Raw genomic sequence first — 24,764 nt, forward strand, 5'->3', positions numbered from 1 at the left:
GGTCTGGCGAAATCTAGATATTTAACTTGTTAAATATGGATTTTTTTTTTTGTACACAAACGCATTGCTTCGCTTCAAAAGGCCTTTATTAACCCCCCCCGGAGCCGTGTGAAATACACGTTTATGATGGATGGATGTGGATGGAGATCCTTTCTTCAGCTTATGCTCATTGATCCCGTTCACTGCCATTATAAAGTTCGGATGTGTCAGGATATTTATTAATATGTCTCCGATTGTGTTCATCAGAAAGAAGAAAGTCATATACACCTAGGGTGGCTTGAGGATGAGTAAAGCTTGGGGTAATTTTCATTTGAAAGCGAACTATTCCTTTAAAGCATCATAACAGAATTACATGTCTGTAACAACACCATCAGCGGAAACAGCCTATTATTCACGTGGGTTTAATATTCACTACTTCAGAATTTATTCGGCAAATGCATTTCCATCTCCCATTATTCATGTTAACTCTTTTTCGCACAGGTCAAAAACCACCTCAAGTGAGCGTAAAAACTTTTTTGCAAATTAAGGGATTTTTTTTTTTTTTTTTAATTTCTAAAGTTTCCATCACTCGTTTCTGATGCAATACTTCAAAATGTGCATAAAAACAGGGTGATGGAAACAGCTAGTGATACTGGCCTTCATTCATAGTACTTAGCAAAAAAATGCCATTAAACATAAAATATAAATATAAATATAAAATATACTGTATATATATATATATGTAAAAAAAAAAAAAAAAAAAAAAAAAGAGTTCTGGAAGAAACACTTTAAATACACAGTGATGGAAGAAACTTGCTTTGAAAGACAAATGACTGCACTTAAAATAGAAAGTGTGAAAAACGTGTAAGAAATGTGTGAACACACTATTTCCTAAAAGCCATAAAGCTGATATCTAAAATCCTTTCTTAAGGGACTATGATGTAGCCCATCTGCTTTTGTCTTTAATTTGTTTCTGTCAGATACCTAGAGGACAGGATTATATCCAAACTGTGATGGGAAGAGAGTGCAATGATACTCGGGATATCCCCCAAGTAAAGCAAAAAGGGCTGGGAGATGTCAAAAGCTGCTTTTCTTAAAAATCTTCTTTATTTTTTTTTTATTTTTTTGGAGGAACGAAAATGGAGTGAATGTGTCGTATAGGAGATGCAGATGAAGTAAATATTCATTCCCTGATTAAAGACTTTGCATAGTAATCAGCGCCTGAAAGAGGTCATCATTTGCATGTCAAATTATCTGACATTTTCACTGGATGCAAACATTGTTCCTGCAGCTGTTTCAAATATTAGGGCCTTGTGTATTCATAATGTAGATGTTTATTTTGGTCACAGAGCAGAGCCATTATATCAGCTTTACATAGGAACAAGTCAAAGTCAAACGCTGTTTGTACACAACAGAATCACAACGTGTTATTTCATTTGTATTCACGTGCATTGTGACTGGTTTCACTATTGATCGTGCAACTATTGATCCTTGAAGAAAAAGAGTGCATAAGTGTGTGAAATATTAATGAATGTAAATCAATAGAACCGAGTCATCTTATGAGAATTACCAGGAAGCAACTCTAAACATGCCTTGTTCAAAAATCAAGATATTTCTCCTCAGATTTATTGTTCGAAGCACATTTCACCAGCATTCAGACATATTTGTTAGATACCTCGGTTTGCCCAAATTCTACATTTACATTATATTTATGCATTCAGCAGATGCTTTTACCCAAAAACGAAAAGAGGAAATCCTAAGCTAATTCTAAGCCAAAAATGTGTCATATACCCTTAGTGAAGAAGATTGCATTGCACTGAACTCCAAGATGACAGACGAGGTGAGAAAGTTGATTATAAACTTTTTTTTTTTTAATAATGAAAGTATAAGTATTTATAAAAATAGCTGAATGTTATTAAAAATGGATTATTTAAAACAAATATTAATTTTTTTAATGAAATTTAATATTTACATTATGTTTTATATTTTAAGTTTTCTTTTGAATTTTATTTAAAGTTTTAGTAATTTTGTAGTGTTTTTGTCATTTTTATTTTTTGTTTTTTAAATGTCTATATAATTTTTTATTATGGTTTAGTTTTTAGTTTTAGTTTATTTAGTTTTAGATATTTTAGTACATAAATTGAAATAAAATAAAAGTTTATGCTTAGGGTGCTGTTTTAGTCGGACCTGCCTAATTTGGCAGTATGCAGCGAGGAAACTCACTAGGTTTTGAAACAGAGCTTTGTCACTGCTGGTCTTTAGGTTCTTGTGACAGCAACGAAACGCAGATTGATTTCCTCTTTCCCAAACGCCCTGCTTATCAAACAGACAGGCGACACTGAAATGTTTATTGTGCCACAGAAGACAAAAACGATATGTGGTTTTACTGTAATATGACACACGTCTCCATGTATGACAAGAATGGAGCGGTTGCATACTGGAAGTATATTTTCAGATGGTAGGTATGTTATCAGAAAACTCCCATTCCAGAATCACTGGCTCCATGTAATTTAGTTCCTTAACCATATGTGTCCACTGGCATGGAGTTAAGCAGGTGTTTTCAATTCATCCTCCATGAGAGCTGAGCGATGGCCTCACGTGGGAGATTGACAGCGGAGCAACCAGTGAGAGCGTCAAAAAGTTGAGAAACGTCCAACTTTATTTAAATGGGGGAAAAAAAATAGGGGGTGGCAGCCAGTTGCTTCAGTCTATCATAAGTTTCAAAATCCACCAATAGTGCTGGAGTTTCTTTTGTATTCAGTGCTCACTGTTGCTATATTGAATTCAGATTTTGAAAAATCATTGTGGCTTGGTTAACAAAAGTTTATTAAATTTACTCTATACTTTACAGAGGTAAAGTTTGCAGCGTACTGTATATGTGCATAAATATGATGACTTTATTGACCACATATTGAAAGCAATCATTAACCATATTGAAGTCTTCCACGCTGCTGTGCACTTTACAGACACAGCCCCAAAGCTGCAGACCACTAACATTTAAAGCAGTATTGAGCGGGTTTCTTCCGCATCGGTAGACACTTGCAGTAAGAGATCATCTGGCTGGAACAAGGCTATTTGTTATCCTTTGTGTTGACTTATAAATATCACTGACTTATTGGCACCAAACCAGTCAAATATGACGAAACATAATCACATATAGGCCTAATTTGTGGGTGGGACATGTTCCCACCACGTTTTGCTAGGACACATCTTGTCCCCATCACTTTTTTTTTAACATCTTGCAGCACAGATGTACCTAATCTCCAGTTGACTAGTAGAATATTAATTTCATTAAACACTTAAATGTGTTATTTTTAAAATCATGCCGAGTGCACATGAATTATCTAAGTTGATTTGACAAAAGAAAAAATGTTGTGATAAATCATGAAAATATTTTTTTTTTACAGTGTACGTGCTCTAGTACATAAGAATGAGCCTATGATTGAATCTCGAAATAAAGCAAAATAACTGAGGAAAAAAAATGAGAATTAGTCCTCAGATGCCATGTCCGTAATTTATAGCAAAAAAATCTAGCATTAATTTGATGGATTCATTTAAAGAAGTTATTACTCCACCACCTGCGTGACATCATTCACCAACATGGCTGAATGACAGGTTTGCGACAATACGGTTTTGGCAAACAGTTAGTTGATCCCATCAACTGCCAGTCCCATGTCCGACGACATCATCTAGATGTGCCAATAACCAGAGGTAGGCAGAAAAACATCAAAAAATCATCCAAAAAAAAAAAGACCTATGCAAGAATGCATTCTGTTTACTGCTTAGTGCTTAATACACTAAAGAAGGCTGTACTGTACCAACTACTTCAGGGAGGACTAAATGCTGCTAGGTGGAACAAACTGTAAATTTGCACTACTGTCTGTTCAAAATAAATGAAATGAAACCTAGCATTGGGGATTTGTTGCTTTTTCCTGTTGTACCAAACTCGTATCAAACCGTGACCCCAAAACATATATACAGTATCTCACAGAAGTGAGTACACCCCTCATATTTTTGTAAATATTTTATTGTGTCTTTTCATGTGACAACACTGAAGAAATGACACTTTGCTACAATGTAAAGTAGTGAGTGTACAGCTTGTATAACAGTGCAAATTTGCTGTCCCCTCAAAATAACTCAACACACAGCCATTAATGTCTAAACCGCTGGCCACAAAAGTGAGTACACCCCTAAGTGAAAATGTCCAAATTCGGCCCAAAGTGTCAATATTTTGTGTGGCCACCATTATTTTCCAGCACTGCCTTAACCCTCTTGGGCATGGCGTTCACCAGAGCTTCACAGGTTGCCACTGGAGTCCTCTTCCACTCCTCCATGACGACATTACGGAGCTGGTGGATGTTAGAGACAGTGTTGTCACATGAAAAGATATAATAAAATATTTACAAAAATGTGAGGGGTGTACTCACTTCTGTGAGATACTGTATGTATATGTGTGTGTGTGTTTTGTAATGCTTTTATAAGTAAATTAAAAGCCCCTGAGTTGAATGTAGAACTGAAGAGTTCATTTGTAAAAACCGATAAACGCCACATTTAAAAAAAATGAACTGACTGCCATGCGTTATTCTCCACATATAGGATGTTCTGAACCCTAAATACATTTTGTCAAAAAAGCAGGTATTGTCCACTGTCAAGGCATCGCGAGTTCACATTTTACAGCAGAAACCATCAAGCACCCTTGTTGTTTGTGTACAAAACCCGATAAGTCCTTTTTACCAAATCAGCGCACAATATTCAGGTCAGGTGACAAGGCTGCTAGTCACTTCGAAAAGATGCGCTAGCTGAGGGGAGTTTCGTCAAAGCTGACTAAAAGTGATCGCGTATTTTTGGCGTATATTTTGGACTCCTGCAACTCCTTGTACACCATACACGTCTTACATGCTGAAACCTTGTTTTTCCTTTTGGATTTGTGTGCGCGTGTGCGTGTGTGTGCCTGTCTGTTAGTGTGTGAGTGTGAGTGTGCACATGTGTTTGAGTGGGTTTTAAATGCAATTACAAAGCAATTACTTGGTTTTGTTTATCTCTGAAACATGAAATGTGGAGTTATCTGCTTTTGCCATAAAAAAAAAAAAAAGACTTTTGGAGTTATCTAATTTTGCTAACAAAAATAAAATAAAATAAAAAACTTTTAATATACTAAAAAAACATACTTTCAATAAATTTTAATTTTGTAAGTTAGGCCTACCTGTATTTTTTTAAATTATTATTACTTAATAATAATAATAAAAAAAACAACAACTGCAGTTTGATATTACTTGGAATGCACAATAAAAAAACATGATTTATGAGAATTGATAAAAACATTTTTATTTTGCAAATAAACTCTTCAATTATAGCTAGGATAAATGTCAGTCCTTTTTTTTTTTAATTCTTTTTTCATCTAAAACAATTAGTGGTGATGATTTTGTGATAATCTTAACCTTATTAATGTGTGCTCTCAGTTGCTGCTGATCATCATAATGAAGTGCTCATTAATGGATTGTTGAAAAACTGCCAGCTGATCTAGTCTGCCAGATTTTTGTCCTTTTGTTCAACCGAACCAAAACTCTAATATCTGAATCATATTCGGTTTATTATTATTTTTTTCCTAATGTTTGTGATTTTGTTTTGCTGGTGAGTTCATATTCATATTTGATCATCCATATCACGCCTTACTGAGGATTTCCACATCTCAGCTATAGAAAACTGAGGTCAAATCTTGGGAATAGACTGCGATATGCCAAGTTATTTCTATTCAATTGCTCCTCCTGTCAACTGAAGATCTCTTTGAAGCTCAGAAATCCGGCATCAAAAGTAAGAGGATGGTACGACTCTATTAAAATGCAATTTAACATGCTTTACCTTATACGGAGGTTGGAGAATCCAATCTGGTGGGACAGACACACACACACACACACACACACACACACACACACACACACATCCCCAAATGGCCGTGCTTCTTCGTAATTGTGTTAGAGTCTGTGCAATATAAAGCAGAACAGTCATTGTAAGCCTTTTATTGGCTTTGAAAATGGCTTTGAGTTGCATTCCGTCCATCCATATCAGAAATATGGCTCGCAAAGATACAAGCTATCGTTCCAAGACACAAGTCATAAATGCAGTGATAGAATCATTCCTCACTCTGACTGTCATTGTCATACAGAGGGTCACGGTGCCGTTGTAAACAGTTCTCTTATTAACTTTCATATGGTTCCTTTGGTGACTGTTACAGTTTGTCGATAAACAGATCTTGTGTGCTGTGGTTTTTGATTGAAACTGCCATTAAAGAGCCGTGAAGAGGCTCTAAATAGTGCATAGAGCTTTTTATGCTTTTCTTTTTTAGAATGACTTTATGCTTGCCATGTTTAGAACAGTGAGCAAAACACATTTAACATTCTAGGCTGCAGAGGATGACGATTTAGCATTTAGATTAGTTTTTATCATTTTATTTTTGTCTTTCATTATGAAAGTAATGAATTTCTTAAAATCTGCAAATTCAGCAATTATAATTTCTTCATTAATGAAGCTGTCAGTCATTTAAAATATTTAATAATAGTTAATCTCCCTATTGTTCAAATCAACATTCCCAACATTATGTACATAATCTTGCATACACTACAGTTTAGGGTCGGTATTAAAATGTAAATGTTTTTGAAAAAGGTTTCTTAGGGTGCCTTCACACAAGCACTTTTGGTGCGCACCCGGGTTCAGTTGACGTCAGAGTTCGGTTCATTTGGATGATGTGAACACTGTTTTCCGAACTCAGGTGCACACCCGAGAACCATACCCAAGTCTGCATAAAATGGGTTCGGTTCATGTGAACTCCAGTATGGTTCACTACTGATATGAACGCAATAGTACTAAATCGCAGAAGTGATCCACTATTGATTGACACTTGGTTTGATAAAACTATGTGTTTGAGGGTGCTTTCACACCTGGTTCGATTGCCTGGTCCGAACCGTGTTAGATTGATCCCCCCTCCCCCTGCCCCCGCTGGACTGTGTTCACATTATATTATTTGATTCCGAACAACGGTGCGTTTGCATCAAAGCAGCAGCTGTTTACCCTGTTGCTTGGTAACGATGGCGCAGGAGAAGCTTTTATATATGTTTTTTAACTGTTAGTTTTGTTTCCAAAGCTTCAGAACATAACAGCACTTGCATCTATCTGCCGCAAATGTACTGTAAATGCTCTAAAGAACGTGGGAGTCGAGCAGAAATGAGATATACATTCTCTGCTTGCAGTGCATCAGTTACGCTTGTCAGGAAAGTGAGTGAAACACACACACAAACACACATTTTTATCAAATCATACGTCATTAATAGCGGTTCACTTCCGCAATTGCATTCATATCAGCAGCGAACTGCAGGAGAGGGAGCAATCGAACTCTGGGTCGGACCACGCAATTAAACCCTTCTGCTGACCAAGGCTACATTTATTTGATAAAGAAATACAATAGAAACAATACTATTTGTGATATAATATTACAATATAAAATAGCTATTTTCTATTTAAATATGTTTTAACATGTAATTTATTCCTGTGATGTCAAAGCTGAATTTTTAACATCATTACTCGAGTCTTCAGTGTCACATGATCCTTCAGAAATCATTCTAATATGCTGATTTGCTACTCAGTAAACATTTCTTACTATTATCAATGCTGAAAACTTGTGCTGCTTAATTTATTTATTTATTTATTTATTTTTTTATGTGGAAACCAGATAGCCTAGTTTTTTTTTGATGAATAGGAAGATCGAAAGCATAGCATTTATTTGAGATATCATTTTTGTGACATTATAAATGTCTTTAATGTCACTTGATCAATTTAATGCATTCTTGCTGCATAAAAGTATTATTTTCAGCAGTCCTCTGCTGTATTTCTCAATGAAATGTTCACTCACTTGTTGAGCTTTGATTATGATTAAATTTCACTGTACAAAGTATGAAAATGACTTTTGCTTAACATGGTGTCTGGGTTTGATTTAGATAAACAGTCTGTAAAGAGAATCTGACTATTTTGTTTACTGATACTGCGCTTTGCTTAGATGGTTGATTTGCTATGTGTTTGTTGCTAGTGGAAAGGTGTATTTGCAAACAGACTACATGTGTATGTTGAAATTTTATTTTGTCTTTTGGGATTGAAGATTTGCTTCAAAGCTAACTGACATGGACTAAAAGCCACAAAACTCATGAGGTCTTAAGGGCTTATTTCTCTCCAATTTGTCATGAAACAAACAAATTGTTTACACTGTATGTTACAAACTGGAGAAAATTGTGAACTTGAATCTTAATAATATGTCAAAAAAAGCTAAAACGATCAGAAAAGAATATGGCTCTCTGTCACTTATGAAGAGGACGTATACTTAGACTGACATTAAATGAATTATTTATAGGGGAGTGTCTCTGGAGGAACATGTCTTTAGTGAATAAAACAGGATAAAACAGTGGTACTGCCTGGCTTTGTTGGTACCAGCTCTGACGGTTACGGCAACCTTTGAGTTGTCTCAGCTTTGAAATGCAAAACCAAATCTCTTGACAGAGTACACGTGTCAAAATAACATCTGTATTCAACGGCAGAACAAAATGTGTCAAACGACACTGGTAGTTTTCTGATCATACCATCAGTGCCACCTATTATTACATTTACTGAGAACATCACTTTCGAACGCTTAATGATAATGCTAATTGTTTAAAGCAGCATGCTCATACACTGTGTTTTGTTTTTTAAGGTTTCACGGAATGAGATATCGTGCGTATGCCGCCTGAAGGCGTTTATTGAATTAATTTTCAACAGAAGCATTTCTCTTACAGCTCGTTGTGGATCTTCATTTACAGTGGAGGGAATTAGTTAATGGCCTCTAAAGGACTTTATTCTACCGTTACGGCAGTCAAGTCAAACATATTTTGCCGGCCATCATCGAGGCAAAAGTGCAGGATGCTCTCCAGAGATTGGAGACATTATACTGAACTGACCTTTAACTTAACTGACCTTTATGTTGCAGGACATTTTTTATAATATGAGCCATGGTTTTGTAAGGAAAGACTTGTAAAGGTTCATGGTTCAGTACTCAAAATAGTGTGTGTGAAATCCTCAGGGTGCCCTTGCCAAAAGCAACAGCTCAACAATCTTGATTCTTCTAAGATCCCCCAACAAACTGGATTTCACTTCATTTGAATATCCATATTAATGTTTTCTTCAAGGTTTTTCATAATAACCAGAAGGGAAAAGGGCTGTCCACACTACTGTTAAAAAGTTTGGGCTCAATAAGATTTACTAATGTTTTTGAAAAAAAGTCTCTTATGCTCAGCAAGGCTGCATTTATTTGAGCAAAAATACAGTAAAACAGTAATATTGTGACATTAAAACTCTTTTCTATTTATAAAAATATTTAAAAAAGTAATTTATTTCTGTGATGACAAAGCTGAATTGATTATCCTTCAGAAAGCATTTTACATTATAAATATATCTTTTTGCTGTTATTTTTGATCAATTTAATGCCTCATTGCTGAATAAAAGTATAAAAAAAAACTTAGTGACCCCAACCTTTTTTAATGATAGTGTATATAAATCAGTAATTTAGGTCTTACATTTATTCCAAGTGCTTTGACTAAAGTGTAACTCTTGTATCTAAATCAGTGCTGGAGACGGGAAATAGCGCTAAACATCTTAGAAAAGACACATTATGTTTGTATATAGGTTAAATATGCAAAAATGTATAAATGTATACTGTATTCAGGTGAATGCAGCTGTTCGTAATTGTTTTCGACTTATTTTCCGATGTGAATTATGGTGTATTCTCTATAGTTTAATATAGTATTTAATCAAAATGTATTAAATTTAATGTGTTCACCTTAGTTGAGATGTTAACATCTTCATATTAGCAGTAGTGTGTAGATTAGCATTCTTTTTAGGTTTTAAAGTACTTTTAAAGTAGTTTCCTCGACACCTTTTTAAAAAATAAATAAATAAAATCTAATACCAAAATAAAAAAAAAAAAACATTTGACTGTTAATCTGCAATCACATATTCTCTGTGAGTGTTTAACAGTCCTTTTTAAAAGTAGGCCATAATTTGCTCTCCTGAAGGGAGGATGTCGACACCTTTTATTACCATTCCCTGTAGGGTAACTAAATGTATTTGTAACATCTTTAGTTTTGCTGAATTGTCTATTTTTTTTAGATCTGAAAGCCCTCATAATGGCCTGAATTGTGGCTTGCTCTGCAGTCTGTTTAAATTGTGTTCAAAGTGCAAAGGCGATCAATAAATCAACCTTGTGAAATGTGTCTTGTTTGCAATTTTTCAGCCCCAAAAAGAAATGGTACCCAACAAATATGTTACAGAGCTTTTCTGTAATATTTATTTGAAATTTTTGAAAAATCAAAGTGCCAAATCAAGCCCCCAAAACAACACCGAAACGTGTAACTTTTTGAAGAGGGATTACCATTTAAAAATTATGTATGATTTAATTAAAAATGTACTTGAACATACCTTTGAACATAAGTTGTCAGTGTTACATTTATTAAATATTACATTTATGTTTGCATGTTCTCTTTAAAAGACCATTGATTTCTGAACTATGGCAGTTTATATTGTTGATAAAGAGTATTGTGTATCATTACCGACAAGGAACATTTCACTAAAAAGTAATTCAGGGGACCTGTTACCGCAGCTTAAATAAATGCATGGTTGCAAGGTAAAAATTCTTATTTATTGTTTTAATTAAACCTTTTAAAGTTTTAGAGTTCTGTTGACATACTAATGTTGATCATTACATCAACTTAATATCGTCTGTTATTTAAACTCAAATTTTAATTGGCGTTTTTAAAAAGTTAGGTTGTAGTAACTTAATGAAATTGTCTTGATAACTTTGGAAATTAGGCAGTGGATTTCTAGTTCCCAGCATGCTTTGCATTAGGACTGGATCAGGAGAATAAATGTCGAAATTAAGTGTTCATTTAATTGTTTTTAGTGAAGGGAAAGACCTGTTAGTGTTTAATGCTGTTATGTTTGACATTTAAAAGAGTTTCTGAAGTTTTTGTGGTTACCATTGTGCTGAAGAGTAGATGCATGAAGGTAAACACTATTGACTATTAAGCAATGACTGCGCTAATGCCAGTGACAATATCTTACTTGTTAATTAAATATACATGTTAAGTAAGTTGTTAGCATATGCTATGATAGCTGTTAATTTGAACTGAAACAGTAAGATTAATTGGTTTAAATTTTTTTTGAGTAGTCAACTTAAAACTGTGTTTATGCTACAAATTATTAAGTTCCTCTAACTCAATGTAGCTTGTTGGTTGAATGTAAATTCACTCAAAGTTGTCAAATTTTTCAGAGTGATTGTAACAGATTTTTTGGTAACACTTTAAGTCCACTTTAGACATTCTACTAACCATAAGTAACTTTGCAACAACATGTCGACTACCAGTCAGAGTATAGACTGTCTGCTAACACTTTATTTTGATAGTTGCCCTACAAACATTTCACTGACTGTAAGTAACTTTTCAAGTACATGTCAACTTATTCTACTAACCCTAACGTAACAGTCTACTAAATCTCTGATGAGTCTACTAAATCTCTGATCTTTTAGTCCATGATGAATGTCTAAAGTGGACTTGAAATAAAGTGTAACCTTATTATTATTATTATTATTATTATTATTATTATTGTGCTAACGTAACTTTGCTTTTTGTTTTACAGTTCCTCCAAAGATCGTGAACCTGTCAAAGGACCTTGTGGTAAACGAAGGCTCCAACGTCACTTTGATGTGCCTGGCTAATGGAAAACCAGAACCTGCCATCGTCTGGAGGATGTTATCACCTTCAGGTAAGATGCATATCATGCCTCTGTGGGCAGAAAATATTTAATATAATCTGTGAAAAGTAAGCAAATCTTTAGTCAATAGTTTTTGCCTTCAAACTGAAACCACAATCCTCAACATTGGTCCAGTACTGCTGATGTATTTTCCCATTACAAGAACAGTACACTTTTTTCCTTGATGATTTAGCAAAATGCTACATCCCACTGACACATTAAGCACGAGTAAGATAATATATCAGGTGTCTTTTTCACTGAGAGCTGTGTGTGTGTATTTTGGATGTGTACATGTGTATGTGTGTGTTTGTGTATGCACGATACAAGCTGAGTGGTCCATTTTGCTTATCTTCAGGCCACATGAACAAATCAGCTCCATTTGGGCCTGTCTGCGGCTCTGTTCTGCCGTGCACCATTTCACTTAATCAGGGAAAAACTGCATTTTAATGCGCTATGATTCATGGGATGCAATTGGACTGCCGTACCTGCTCATGCACCCTGCACACCCCCCTTTTTCTTCCTTTGTGTTGTTACAAGGATCAGGTAATTGAAATGTTAATGTGACACAGAAGCGACTGCTCTTTTTTTTTTTTTTTTGAGATAAGTGAAAGAGTTTGATATAGGATTCTATTATGATACAGTATAGGTATCTGCTAAGAGCTTCAACTGCTTTTAGGAATAAAAGATCAGCTGTCAGAAAGGATTCGGTCAAGTCAGGGTATTGTTGGACCACAGGATCGACCTATTTACTCTCCACATCATTTAGCAGGTGGACACTATGTTTATATACTTCCATTGTCTGCAGAGTTCAATCTTAAAGGGATAGTTCACTCCGAAATATAAATTCTGACATAAATTACTCACTCTGATGTCTTTCCAAACTTATGACTTTTTTCTGTGATAAAAGATATTTTGAGAAATGTCTTAAGGCCCGCTTAGACCAGAAACGATAACTATAACGATAACTGTATTTGCGTCCACACCAACATCCATGCGTCAACGGTCTGTTTATTCTAAGCTTGTGCACTGCAGTTTCAAAGTGTGTACAAAATGTTTTTGCTCTTCTTGTTGCATTTACACAGCTTTAACCAGCAGATTTCCTCAGCATGCTATGTTTTGAGTGAATAGCTAGTGTAATCGATCTAATCTAACAGTGAATTTAGCTGATAAAGTCAATATAGTGGAATAAAACAACGCCTAGTCTTTTTCACTGCAACTTCAAAGGAAGCAAGACAATGTTGTCGAAACTAGCGCTGGATACCTGAGGTAATTTTATGTAACACTGTTTGCTAGCCTGGCATAATGATCTCGTCGTTAATACTTCTCACCGTTTATTCCAAGGGGTATGACCAATTGTTTTCCATATATCCATTTTCTTTAAAGTATCCTTGACTTGTCAAACAGTGGTGCCTTTTTCTGGACCTCAGCAATTAACTTCTCCGCAATGCGTCTACCATTTTAAATGTGCAAGCGCTTAAATTAGAATGGATTCTGATTGGCTGTCAGTATTTTATCGTTCAACAGCTGGAAAAAAATCATTCTGAAAGTGATCCCAACGATATTGTTTCTCTATATCATTATCATTAAAGCTGTGGTGTGGACACTGCAATTGTTTTATATTTAAAACAATTTTTTAGAACTACATCTTTATCGTTATCTTTGTAGTTATTGTTCTTGGTGTGAACAGGCCTTTAGAATACAATGATCAATGGCTCCAAAACAACACTGACTTTCATTGCATGGTCAAACCCCATTGAATCCTTCTTCAAAACATCATCTTTTGTGTTCCACAGAAGAAAGTAAGGCAAATTGGTTTAGAACCAGAACAAACTGTTGCTTTAAAGCCAACATGAATTGCCATTTGCAACCCAGTTTTACTTCCATAATGTGACAAATTAAAAACAGAACATTAAACTGAAAAAAACAAACAAACAAAAAAAAAACCAGACTTGATTTTATTCATCAAGATTTGATCATGAAAAGTTACATGCCAGAAAGGAGTTAGACCATATGCAAATGTACTAAAATATTTCCTAAATAGCGTGGCCAAATTATTTTAATTAAATATGACAGGCAAACGTTTGGAACATGCACTGATAAGACCAAAAAGATCCATTAAGGAAGTAAATAGGGTCAATTTGGATTTTATGTTGGTTTAAAAACTTTAAACATGCAGACGTGGCTCAAATTAGTCTCTGAAATTGTGGGGCGTGTTGGCAACATTACACCACTCATAAACACCATGTTTGTGTGCCATTAGATCAATTTAACACTTTGTCGGCTCTCAGATCTGATTTGCTTTTGTAAAAGCATGCCATAATCTTCAAAGAGCTGGCAACCAGGAATCTTGATGGGGCCCGAATCAGTCGGAAGCTATCCAAACGACGTGTGAAACTTAATTAAGACACAGACCCCCCTGCGATAAGATCTTAATATCTAGATAGCACCAGGATTTGTTTCTTGTCAGAAATTTGTTTCTTATAAAAATTTGTATTAGACAGACAAGAGAGCCTGTTGATGTGAAGAACACCTGCTCCCTTGAGCATTCACCGTACTACAGTCATTTAGATTTACCACAGCGTTTCCACATTGTTTCAATAAAGGGCTGAAATAAGTCTGCCAGTCACACTTAGTTCTGTAAGTACACATCTCCGACCTTTAAATGGCACTTCGCTCAAAGCCGCACGGCTCTTTCGCCGGACTCTCTATATAAACCCGGGAGATTTCGTGATCCCACGCCGTATCTCCAGTCTTGCATCATTCGCTTGTAAGTTTTTTTTTCTTTCTAGATTACGATCATACAGAGTCCTTTTCTTATCTAGATCTCAATCTAAAGAGGGCAGCTAGGCCCGCTATCATCCATTCTCATTAAAGAAACATGCAACAATGTTATTTGTGCTTTAATGACTTTCTAGAGTTCACCTTCATGTGTAGAACTCTGTAGTGAACACTAACCGCAAAATATCATGATGTCATAGAGAAAAGGTTGACAGATCATTAAACATGTTGTTTAGATGGAATTTGTTGCAAAATGCATTTACATAAAAAGCACTGAAATGTGATTTCAAGGCCATTAGGAAAAGTGCTGTAATTTGGCTTAAAACAATGTAATGAGAGTGCTACACTGTTATACATTATCAAATTATCGATTAGCCAAAATATACTCACTAGAGTCAGGGGATGTGAAGAACTTTGTGATTGACAGACGTTCCAATTCTGTGGAAATGTGCAGAGTTCTGCAGGCACAAATTCCAAGATTCAGTGTGGGTCTGGCTATTAGCAGTCTGAATTATTGATGAAGCCCAAAGTCTAAAACAACTAAGAATTGAAACTTAGTATAGGGCCAGTTGTTTTTGCTGAAATCATGAATATTATAGTGAGCTCTGTTATTTTGCTAGAAGAGTATGTCCTTTTAAGTAAACCTTTAAGTAAACCTTATGCTTCACAGAATCAGTTTATTTATGTTGCAGCTTAAGAGATCCAGAAGATTTTTTTGTATACTCTTATGAATTTTCTTTATTTTTCTTTAGTTTCTTTATTTTTTTTTGTATTTGCAAACTGTAACTGCTTATTTGTTTGTATGTTGCAATAATTTTTTTGTCAGTTTTTTTGTCTTGATTTCCATAAAAAATATTTAAACATTTATAAAATAAGATAAATGTAAGATATTTAGACTTAAATTGAGTTTTATTTTTCTTACCACATTGTGTTTTCTAGTTTTAAGCATGCATTTAATTCAGTTGCCTGTGGGGTATGAAAAATAAACTTAATTTAAAATGTACTCTCTGAAAATGAGTTATCTTATAAAATTATCTTACTTTATATAGATAAAGTTTTGTATTTATGTTAAAAAAAATGCATAACCCTAGAATGCATAAAAGGGGTCAGATTGACCCGGCATGCTGTGCTTTTTAACATAAAAAAAAACATTTAATTGTTTGATATTCCATTAATTAATCAAAATACTTGTATCCGACCCTTGTCAATGTAATTCTCATATTTTATATTTGGGGGGAGGGGGATGGGGAGAATGTATAACTAACTTAAGAATGCATAAAGGGGGTCAAATTGATCTGTACTCATTTCCTATGGAATTTTGACTCAACACAGTATTTTTGGATACATTTTTGTCAACAATAATACACTGTATATAATTATATACATAATATACATTATATATAATAATACATTATATTATAAAAATCTGTTGTGATGTTTTTGCTTTGACACCAATCCTGTGTCTAAATATGCAGCCTAGTCTAATTGTTTATACTTAGGCATTTACAGTAACAAAAATTTTTTTGAAGGTTTTGATAAATGCTGAACCATTAATTCCAATATGGGTCATTTTGACCCCCTTAATCCATTCATGTAGGTTTTTTGGTTAATGCATTCTAGGTTTAAGAAAATATTTTTATTGCATTGCACAAGTTGCCTTTCTTGAACTATTTACTATTCAGAATTTGTGGAGGATATGGATAACAGTTCTGCCTTCCACATGCAAAGAAACAGTTCATTTATGCTTAAAAGAAATTATAAAGACAAGATATTAGTTATTATCCCCTGAGACTGTTTAATAGACATATTACACACTTGAGTTAATCATTTGCAGGGCTGTGCGTGGTCTCTCTTTCATGTGATCAGAGCAAAAGCCTGTGGTGGGGAGGGTTGTTTACTTATTATTTTTTAATCTTCAAAAAGGGATATTCATCCTATATTTCTCTCTGTGTGTAAAATCCAGTGGGCTAAAGATCAGAGCAAGTGGCGTTTGAGCTGCATTGTGGGTATGGGAAGAGTAAACGTGTTGTTGTGTTACTGCGTTGTTTTACCTTTGGGTGAGGAACAGGGTCAATAATGTTGCTAATTTATCATTGCTACAGTTTAATCGACTTGAATAAACATTGTTTTTAATGAGCGTCTGTGTCCCAGGAGCTAACACTCCTATTACATCAGTGCGAATTAGGGTTTTGGCTCAGTGAAGAGCACATTGTGTGGAGCACATTGCTTGAGGTTTTTATTGAGCTGTGATTGCATTAATCCTGTTTATAACCATCTATGTAATGAGGCTGCTGTGTGTTTGGGTTCGGCAGCTCATTTCAGGAACCAAATGATCCTCTGAGCGCTAGTCCTAACTGCTAATACAGTTCTACTCTGTCGATCTCGCTCTCTATTTTTCTCCCGCCCTCCCCTCATCGGTTCTATGCTGACTCCAGTTATTTTCGAGAGGGTATTTTTTTTGGGGGGATGACAGAAACACAGAGTGAAATGAATGCATTTGGAGTGGGGTTATAGATTGATATTACTCTAGTCTTGGTCTGGTTTACGGTGTTTCTCTCTCTTGAGCAATGGCCTCAGGGGCATAGAAAGATGTGGATCTATGATCTACTTTGTGGAACCGCAAACTACCCCATGCTAATGTACTTTGCTGTGTGTTTATCTTTTCATTCTTATTCAAGCTTGTATTGTGTCTGTCTCTCAAGTCAAATACAGCTCCGCTGTTCCATCTCGTCTCCATCAAGAGCAGAATTTACGAAAACACCCAATTTTGCACATGCATTTAAGCTGAAAAGAATAACAACGACCTAATTAAGATATTTCAGCACATTTAGCAGGTGATTAAACTGGATTGTGGGCGTTTTTTGCACTCATATACCACATACAAATGTACCGCAAACACATTTGCACTCGCTCGCACAAACAAAAGCATATTTCAGCATTAGTAACAGATGTGGCTTTCACTTCGCATTTTTAAGTCAAACAAAGAATCAAGGACTGAAGGATATTTGATGGCTGGAATCAAAGCAAGCCTGTCAAACTGCATTATCTTTGCTGACAAGAATCTCAGCTGAATAAAGCCAATAAATATCTGCAGGGCATATGTGTGAGTCACTCTATCTATGTTTTTATTTTTATTTTTTTTCAAGTAGATAAGGTTTTGCACTAGTCAAGTCTGTATAATAGACGTTTTGTTTTTTTAAATTATTTAGCAGGTAATTCTTTAACTGAGAACGCAATCTGGATGTAAATTGTCATAGCAAGGACTAATCAAACAACCGTTTTTTAATGTATCGTGCACCAAAAGTGGGTAACAGGATATTCTCTGACCTCTGATGCAAGCAAACTTGGTGTTTGGTTCACATTCAGAACAGAAGCTGAGGAAATCAGGTGGCACGGTAATGGCGTTCCTGCCCTGCTGCTCTGGAGGGATCAGACAGAGAACCTGTCCCTCGTAAGATGACACATTCAGCTGTGCCTGGATTGATTCAGCACCTTGCCCAACTCGCTTTCCTTCTCTCTGGGGTTTTGAGTGTATGTGTGTGTACAACAGCTCTGCAGTATTAGTGCTTTGCTCTCTGCTTTGCTGCAGTACTTTACACTCATACTGGGCTGAGCTACTTTAGCTAGAGGTCTAGGACAGTCTGATAGTTGTAGAATGTAATTTTAAAACAGTGTTATGTAGATTCGTTTCAGATTAGATTTGCCTGTTATTAGGCCTGTCATAATAACTACTTTTTGTTGGGTGATACATTGTCCCAGAAATAATTGCTATAAGCATTGTCATTTAAAGACTATTTTATGCCACTAAATATATAATCATAATATAACAGCATAATAATGCAAGTAGGCCTACGCACTTTCAAATGACAATGAACTGAACTCTTAAGAATATTTAGACACTGGAATTGTAGTTTAAAAAAAAAATAATAATAATGTTGAATAAATAATAAATACACCTTTGCTAACAAAAAGTGCAAAATAACAATTAGAACAGAACAAACACACTTGCAAATATACAAAAGGCATATATATATATGGAGATTTTCCATGTACAGATTTCCCCTGACCTTCTTTTCTCAGTAAAGTAAGAGTAGGGACACACCAAAACAACACCAAAGAACTAGCACTGATAAAAGCCGACTCTGTTGGCGCCTCACGTCGCCTGCGTCAGGGCAAAAAAACTGCATGTGAATGCGTTCTGCGCCTGTGTGTAAGGAGACTATTTTTCATATATATTTGTCTATATTCGTAATTCAGAAAGAGAGACCGGCACTGCAGGCTGCAGATAGACAAACTGTAAACAAAGCAGAGGGTGCTTACCGTTTTGGATATCATACATGCTGATCACTTTCTATATTCAACTCGGCTCATGTTAATATTAAACATTCGAGGATTAAACATTCCAGGTACATGACGTAAAATTAGAACAGCCTTCTCTCTGTACCGCCTTGACTTGTTTGCTCACTGTTTTGCTATTATTTTTGCGACTTGTTCACTAAACTGAACAGCCAATCATAGTTCTCTCGCGCGCCACACGCCAATTCAGCATGTAGAACTCGAAAGAGTCTGACTACAGCCAACGGTGCACAGATGTCTCAGGCCACATCTGCTGCTAAATCTATTTTTCTAGAGGCGTGATTTTTAAAAGTTGAAGAACTTCTTTTAACTTGAGCGATGCGTGTTTATAATATCGCTTCATGCACAACATGCTGCAAAAGACACGAGAGCAATGGTCAAATTCGTCAATCTAGCACATGTTTGCATAGAAAAACAGCACAGTGGAATGCAAAAACGCGTTCTCTGTGAAAATGAACTAGACACCCATGACTGCCGAATGGCCAAACGGCCTTAGCGCTATCTGTGAGCATGCAACATTTCGTGCTGTCTCATTTATTTTGCATCAGAACTTATTCTTCCCGAATGACGCCTTCTGTGTATGTCGATGTCCACTATGTGTATGAAGGAGCAGCCTGAGCCCTGCTATCGCCTCCGACATGGAGAGCAGATAAGATGACTGAGGCACGATCGGCAAAATGTTGGTAACATTCATTTTTGTGTAATGGCCAAATCGCGTCACCAAAAAGTATCGAGGTCATGTCCATATATCGTGTGACAGCCCTACCTGTTATCTCGTATAGTCATGCTTTTGAATATCAATATAAAATCCATTCACAGTCACAGTTCACTTTGTTTTTACATGCAATTTTGCAGCGGGGTTATCTGAAATAATTGATACAACAATAACAAATTGTCATGGAAAAACTCAGCTAAGCAGCCTAGACATTTGGCATTGTTGATAGAATATCTGCCTGCTCAAAAGTATAGGATAGTTCAATTACTCACCTTCATGTCATTCAACACATTGAACACAAAAGAAGATAATTTGAAAAATGTTCCAAAAAATATTTTTTGTATTTTATTTTTTGTTTTAGTTAGAAAAACTTTCATTAAAAGTCACTACAGTCCGATTTTGGATTTGGATCCCTTTGACTTTCATTATATGGACAAAAAACATTTTTTGATGATCTATACATTTAAGTTGTTTAATAACTGGAAATCTAAATCTTTAATTTGCTACTAAGCGCCTCAGTCACAACTATCTAAATATTAGGTGTGATTAAGCTAACATGGAAACTTTGACAAAAAAAAAAAATGTGTCAACTTATCAACTTGGTACCTTATAAACATCAAAATGTATCTGTTAGGCAGACTTTAGACAGCTGTTGTCATTTTTGTGCAGTATTCATCAGTGAGTAAGCTCTATCTGAGGATGTGACTGTGGAGGGCAGCCTGTTGAATTTCTGTGGGCTTATATTCTCCATTAATAGAGTTGCTTGGTGCTTGTTCTATTTTTTATGACACCCAGGACGATCGTTGTAGCATTTCAGCTCAAGAGGCATTTGATTTCAACTTGTGATAATATCACAAATCAAACCCTGTGCGCATTATTGACTGACGCTTATAATGCCATCAGGGGCCATGAATATACAAAAGCAGTCGCATTATATAAGAAATGCATAATGAATGTGCTTCAGGAGTGTATTGATGAAGAAAAAAGCCTGAGATGTCAGTCTTCAAGTACTTCGCATTGATACAATCCTCCATGGCAGCCGTGAAACCCCGAGCCCCTGATGGAAATAAACGGTCCCATTTTGTCAATCTTCCCTTTGATGGAAGACAGTCCACAATGCACCTGATGCCAAAGCACCACATTTACTTTCTATTTACTTTCTGCTGGACCGGGTATCAAAGCCGATGGCTTGCTTTTCATAAAGCTTTCCCAGTCCTATACAGCTCCAATGACGTGCGTTTTTCAGTGGGAAACATCAAAATGAGCATCTTGAATGAAAACGAAACTCTTCCTATGTGGCTCGCTTGTGGCTCGTGCTATTTTAAGGTTTTTGATTTAATTGGCTCGTTTTGAAGGTGTAGTTCAGTGTTTGAATTTAAAATTGAATAATTTTTTAACAATACAATTATACAAGACCCTTTTTGAGCAGACTCCAAGCTGCTCTTCAGCACAGTGAGGTGTGTACGGTGTTGAACGGTAATGAGCTTCTTTCTCCAGAGCGCTCTGTTGACACTCCTCGTCAGGTTAAAGGAAGTGCCTCTTTCTTTCTCGTTAACAGCCTCTCCCAGGTGTAAGACATTGTCTTTCAGAACATACTTAAGTGAATGCGGTGTTATTTTGCTGTCAGAAACTACATTGGGGACGATATTTATTTATTTAAGCCAACCGCATATTACTGCTTGACGTTGAGAGCTGCATCACAAGGATCCCTTTCCACTAACATTTTTATTTTTATTTTTTTTTATCCCCAGTCTGGATTTCGTGAACATGAAAAGGTAGCGTATGTTTTAGCAGTTTGACTCCAGTGTGTATGCGAACACTTCAAAGCAGCTGCACAGAGACAGAGACTCATATTTGAATCGAATTTCATATCTCTAGTGTCGCCTTCTCCCACAATAGGACACAAATGACTATAAATACATCAGAGCATCGTTATTTCAGGGAAGATGAAGTTTGAATTTGCATAGAAGGGCATCAACATGCTCTACAGTGTGGCTTATTGTACCCAAGAAAGTACGGATGTGACAATACTGAAAAATCTGAAACATTTCAGCTCTTCAGTGATAATGAGACATATGGGCATGATGTGATTTAGCCAACACTTTGTTGTTCCAGGATTAACACTCCTACCAACCAACCAATCACAGTCATTTGTTTTTGTTGTAGTTGTCTTTTGAGGAAACATGAGTAAAGCTGTTTAACCCTCCTGTTTTTTGAGAGCTTTAATATAATATAGATCATAATAACATCATATTTTAATGTTTTTTTTCCTAGATGACAGCCTAGGTTCAGACAATGAGGTTCTGGAGATTCCCTTCATCAGCAGATATAGAGCAGGAGTGTACGAATGCACCGCAGCGAACGACATTGCAGTGGACACACAGACTGTTGAGCTCACAGTCAATTGTAAGTGTCTCATGAATTTACAGCAACATATGCTACACATACATATGCAACATACAAATGCCCAAAAGACTGTTTTTTAAAATTAATTCAATAATTTATTACTTTTTAACCTACTTTTTGTTTACAAAATGTATTTATTTATTTAAACCTATAAATATACATAAACTTTTAGGATTTTATTAAATAAATTTAAAATATTAATAAAGTTTGTAATGAAATGTCTTGAAATGCAAAATAAAGAATCTAGGGGTGGGCATGATAAACCGTTGCTGTGTTGCACGGTCACAAAAGCTTATAATTTGCATGCGTTTTTAAAGGGTTAGTTCACCCAAAAATGAAAATTCTGTCATTAATTTCTCACCCTAATGTTCCACACCCGTAAAACCTTCGTTCATCATTCGGAACACAAATTAAGATAATTTTGATGAAATCTGAGAGGAATATGACTTGTCCATAGACAGCAATATAATCACCACTTTCAAGGTCCAGAAAGGTGCTAAAAACATTATTAAAAAAGTCGACGTGACTGCAGTGGTTCAACCTTAATTTTATGAAGCGATGAGAATACTTTTTGTGTGCAAAAACAAAACAAAAATAACGACTTTATTCAGCAATTTTCATCCGAACTGAGGCTGTGTTCACGTGAGCAGTCGACGCATTTGTGTGATGCTGACGCAGGAGCAGCGTTCGGACGTAAACACTGAAGCTCTGCAATGCGTTCACTGCGGCAACTGCATAACAGACAGACAGGGAAGAGGAAAAATTGTTGAATAAAGTCGTTAGTTTTGTTTTTGTGCACAAACAGTATTCTCGTCACTTCATAAAATCAAGGTTGAACCACTGTAGTCACATCGACTTTTTTTTAACAATGTCTGGACCTTTCTAGACCTTGAAAGTGGTGATTATATTGCTGTCTATGGACGAGTCATTTTCCTCTCGGATTTCATCAAAATGTATCTAAAAATGTAATATCTTAATTTGGGTTCCGAAGATGAACGAAGGTCTTATGGGTTTGGAATGACATGAGGGTGAGTATTAAATGACAAAATTTTCGTTTTTGGGTGAACTAACCCTCTAAGCATTGCGGTTTAAAAACAAGTGATTTTAAACCATTGAAGTGCAATAAACAGTGAAAGAGCATTCATTTCAGTGTATGCGCATGCTGTCTGAGAGATGGTTTCTGAGCGCTGTCTGAGAGATGAAGCACATGAAGCCACTGCTTATACTGTAGAGTGTCTGAGTACTGAACTGAGTTCTTTTTTGCCACCTTGTTGCTTGAACAGTTAATACACACACTTATGTGTCAAATTGCCTGTCTTTTTGAGTATCCTTGTAAACACAGTCATTTATGTCTTGTAATTATAAAACAGTAGAGAAAGAATATGAATATTCTTATGAGTATGTATATGAATCAGTATTTTGGATCCTTGCATTTGGTCTTAAAGTGACAGCAGTCGTCTGTGTTGTTAATATTAAATTATATTAATTTTGTTTGATATAACTATATCAAACAACAAAAGAGAAAATTTCTCACTGCTCTTGACTAAATCACTTTTGTAACTTCAATAAGAATAAATGTATATTTAATTTACACAGTCAAGTCTATGCAGTGTTTTTTTTCTTTTATAAATTTGATTACTTTATACAATTTATGTAGTATTTCTTTTTTCTAGTGCTTGAAGTTTTTCAGGTAGGTCTATTTCATTGTCTTTGTTATAGTTTGTTTTCCTATATGCTTGTAATTAGTTTGTTTGTTCTTATTTTATCACTGACTGTTTACATGGTATCAAAAATAACTATTTTGTGATATCGTTATTATAAAATTAAATTATTCATATTGTGATATAAAATTTTGGTCATATCGCCCACCCCTAAAAGCATCATTACTTGTGTTTTACGACTTCTGAACCTCAATTTGTGTACAATATTTATTTATTTATTTGCCCTATGATGGTCAGTAAATATGCTGAAGTTCACTAACTCTCTTGTGGTTTTGTGTGTTTAGACCCTCCCAGTGTTTCAGATGGCAGAGATGTTGGCGTGACCCTGGGTCAGAGAGGTGTCCTGGAGTGTGAGGCAGATGCTGTACCCGAGGCAGATTTTGAGTGGTACAGAGATGACAGGAGGTATGGCATATCACTTCAGGATATTCTGCTTCATCTGTTCCTTTCTTTGGGATAAAACCATAGCCTAGAAGTTTATGGAATTATAAATGGTTACAATAACAATACTGGATTTTGATCCCACTGTGTTATATGACTTAAACTACTATGCCATTTAAATCATTCATTTGGTACAAAGCACTTATTGTGTACTTACATGTTTTTACATTGTACTAATATTTTAAAAAATACCTGCATATAATTAGATCGGTAGCACTTTATTTTACACTTTATTTTATCCTGTTTCACATGAACATACTATGTTCTTATTGTAGTAATGACAATAATAATTGTAGTAACTACTAACCCTGTCCTACCCCTAAACCTTAACTTAACCCATGTAGTTACCTTACACTACTCAGTACTTTTGTGGGTAAGTACACTCTAAAAAATACTGGGTTAAAAACAACCTAAGTTGGGTTGAAAATGGACAAACCCTATGACTGGGTTGTTTTAACCCAGCGGTTGGGTTAAATGTTTGCCCAACGTACTGGGCGATTTTATTTAACCCAACTATTGTTTAAAAATTACTATATGGCAGGTTTAAA

At 35.5% G+C, this 24,764-nt stretch overlaps 1 protein-coding gene across 10 annotated transcripts in view; it reads left to right on the plus strand.

Moving 5' to 3' along the window:
- Nucleotides 1-24,764, plus strand: part of ntm (neurotrimin) — a 328,723-nt gene that overhangs the window by 292,284 nt on the left and 11,675 nt on the right. For all 10 annotated transcript variants that reach the window (XM_051909561.1, XM_051909568.1, XM_051909562.1 and 7 more), the window contains 3 exons: nt 11,686-11,811; nt 21,923-22,054; nt 24,060-24,180. In XM_051909561.1, the coding sequence (XP_051765521.1) occupies nt 11,686-11,811; nt 21,923-22,054; nt 24,060-24,180 (379 nt within the window). The remainder of the gene's footprint in view (nt 1-11,685; nt 11,812-21,922; nt 22,055-24,059; nt 24,181-24,764) is intronic.

Source organism: Ctenopharyngodon idella, chromosome 10 (assembly GCF_019924925.1).
Source record: "Ctenopharyngodon idella isolate HZGC_01 chromosome 10, HZGC01, whole genome shotgun sequence".
In the NCBI taxonomy this organism is placed as follows: domain Eukaryota; kingdom Metazoa; phylum Chordata; class Actinopteri; order Cypriniformes; family Xenocyprididae; genus Ctenopharyngodon; species Ctenopharyngodon idella.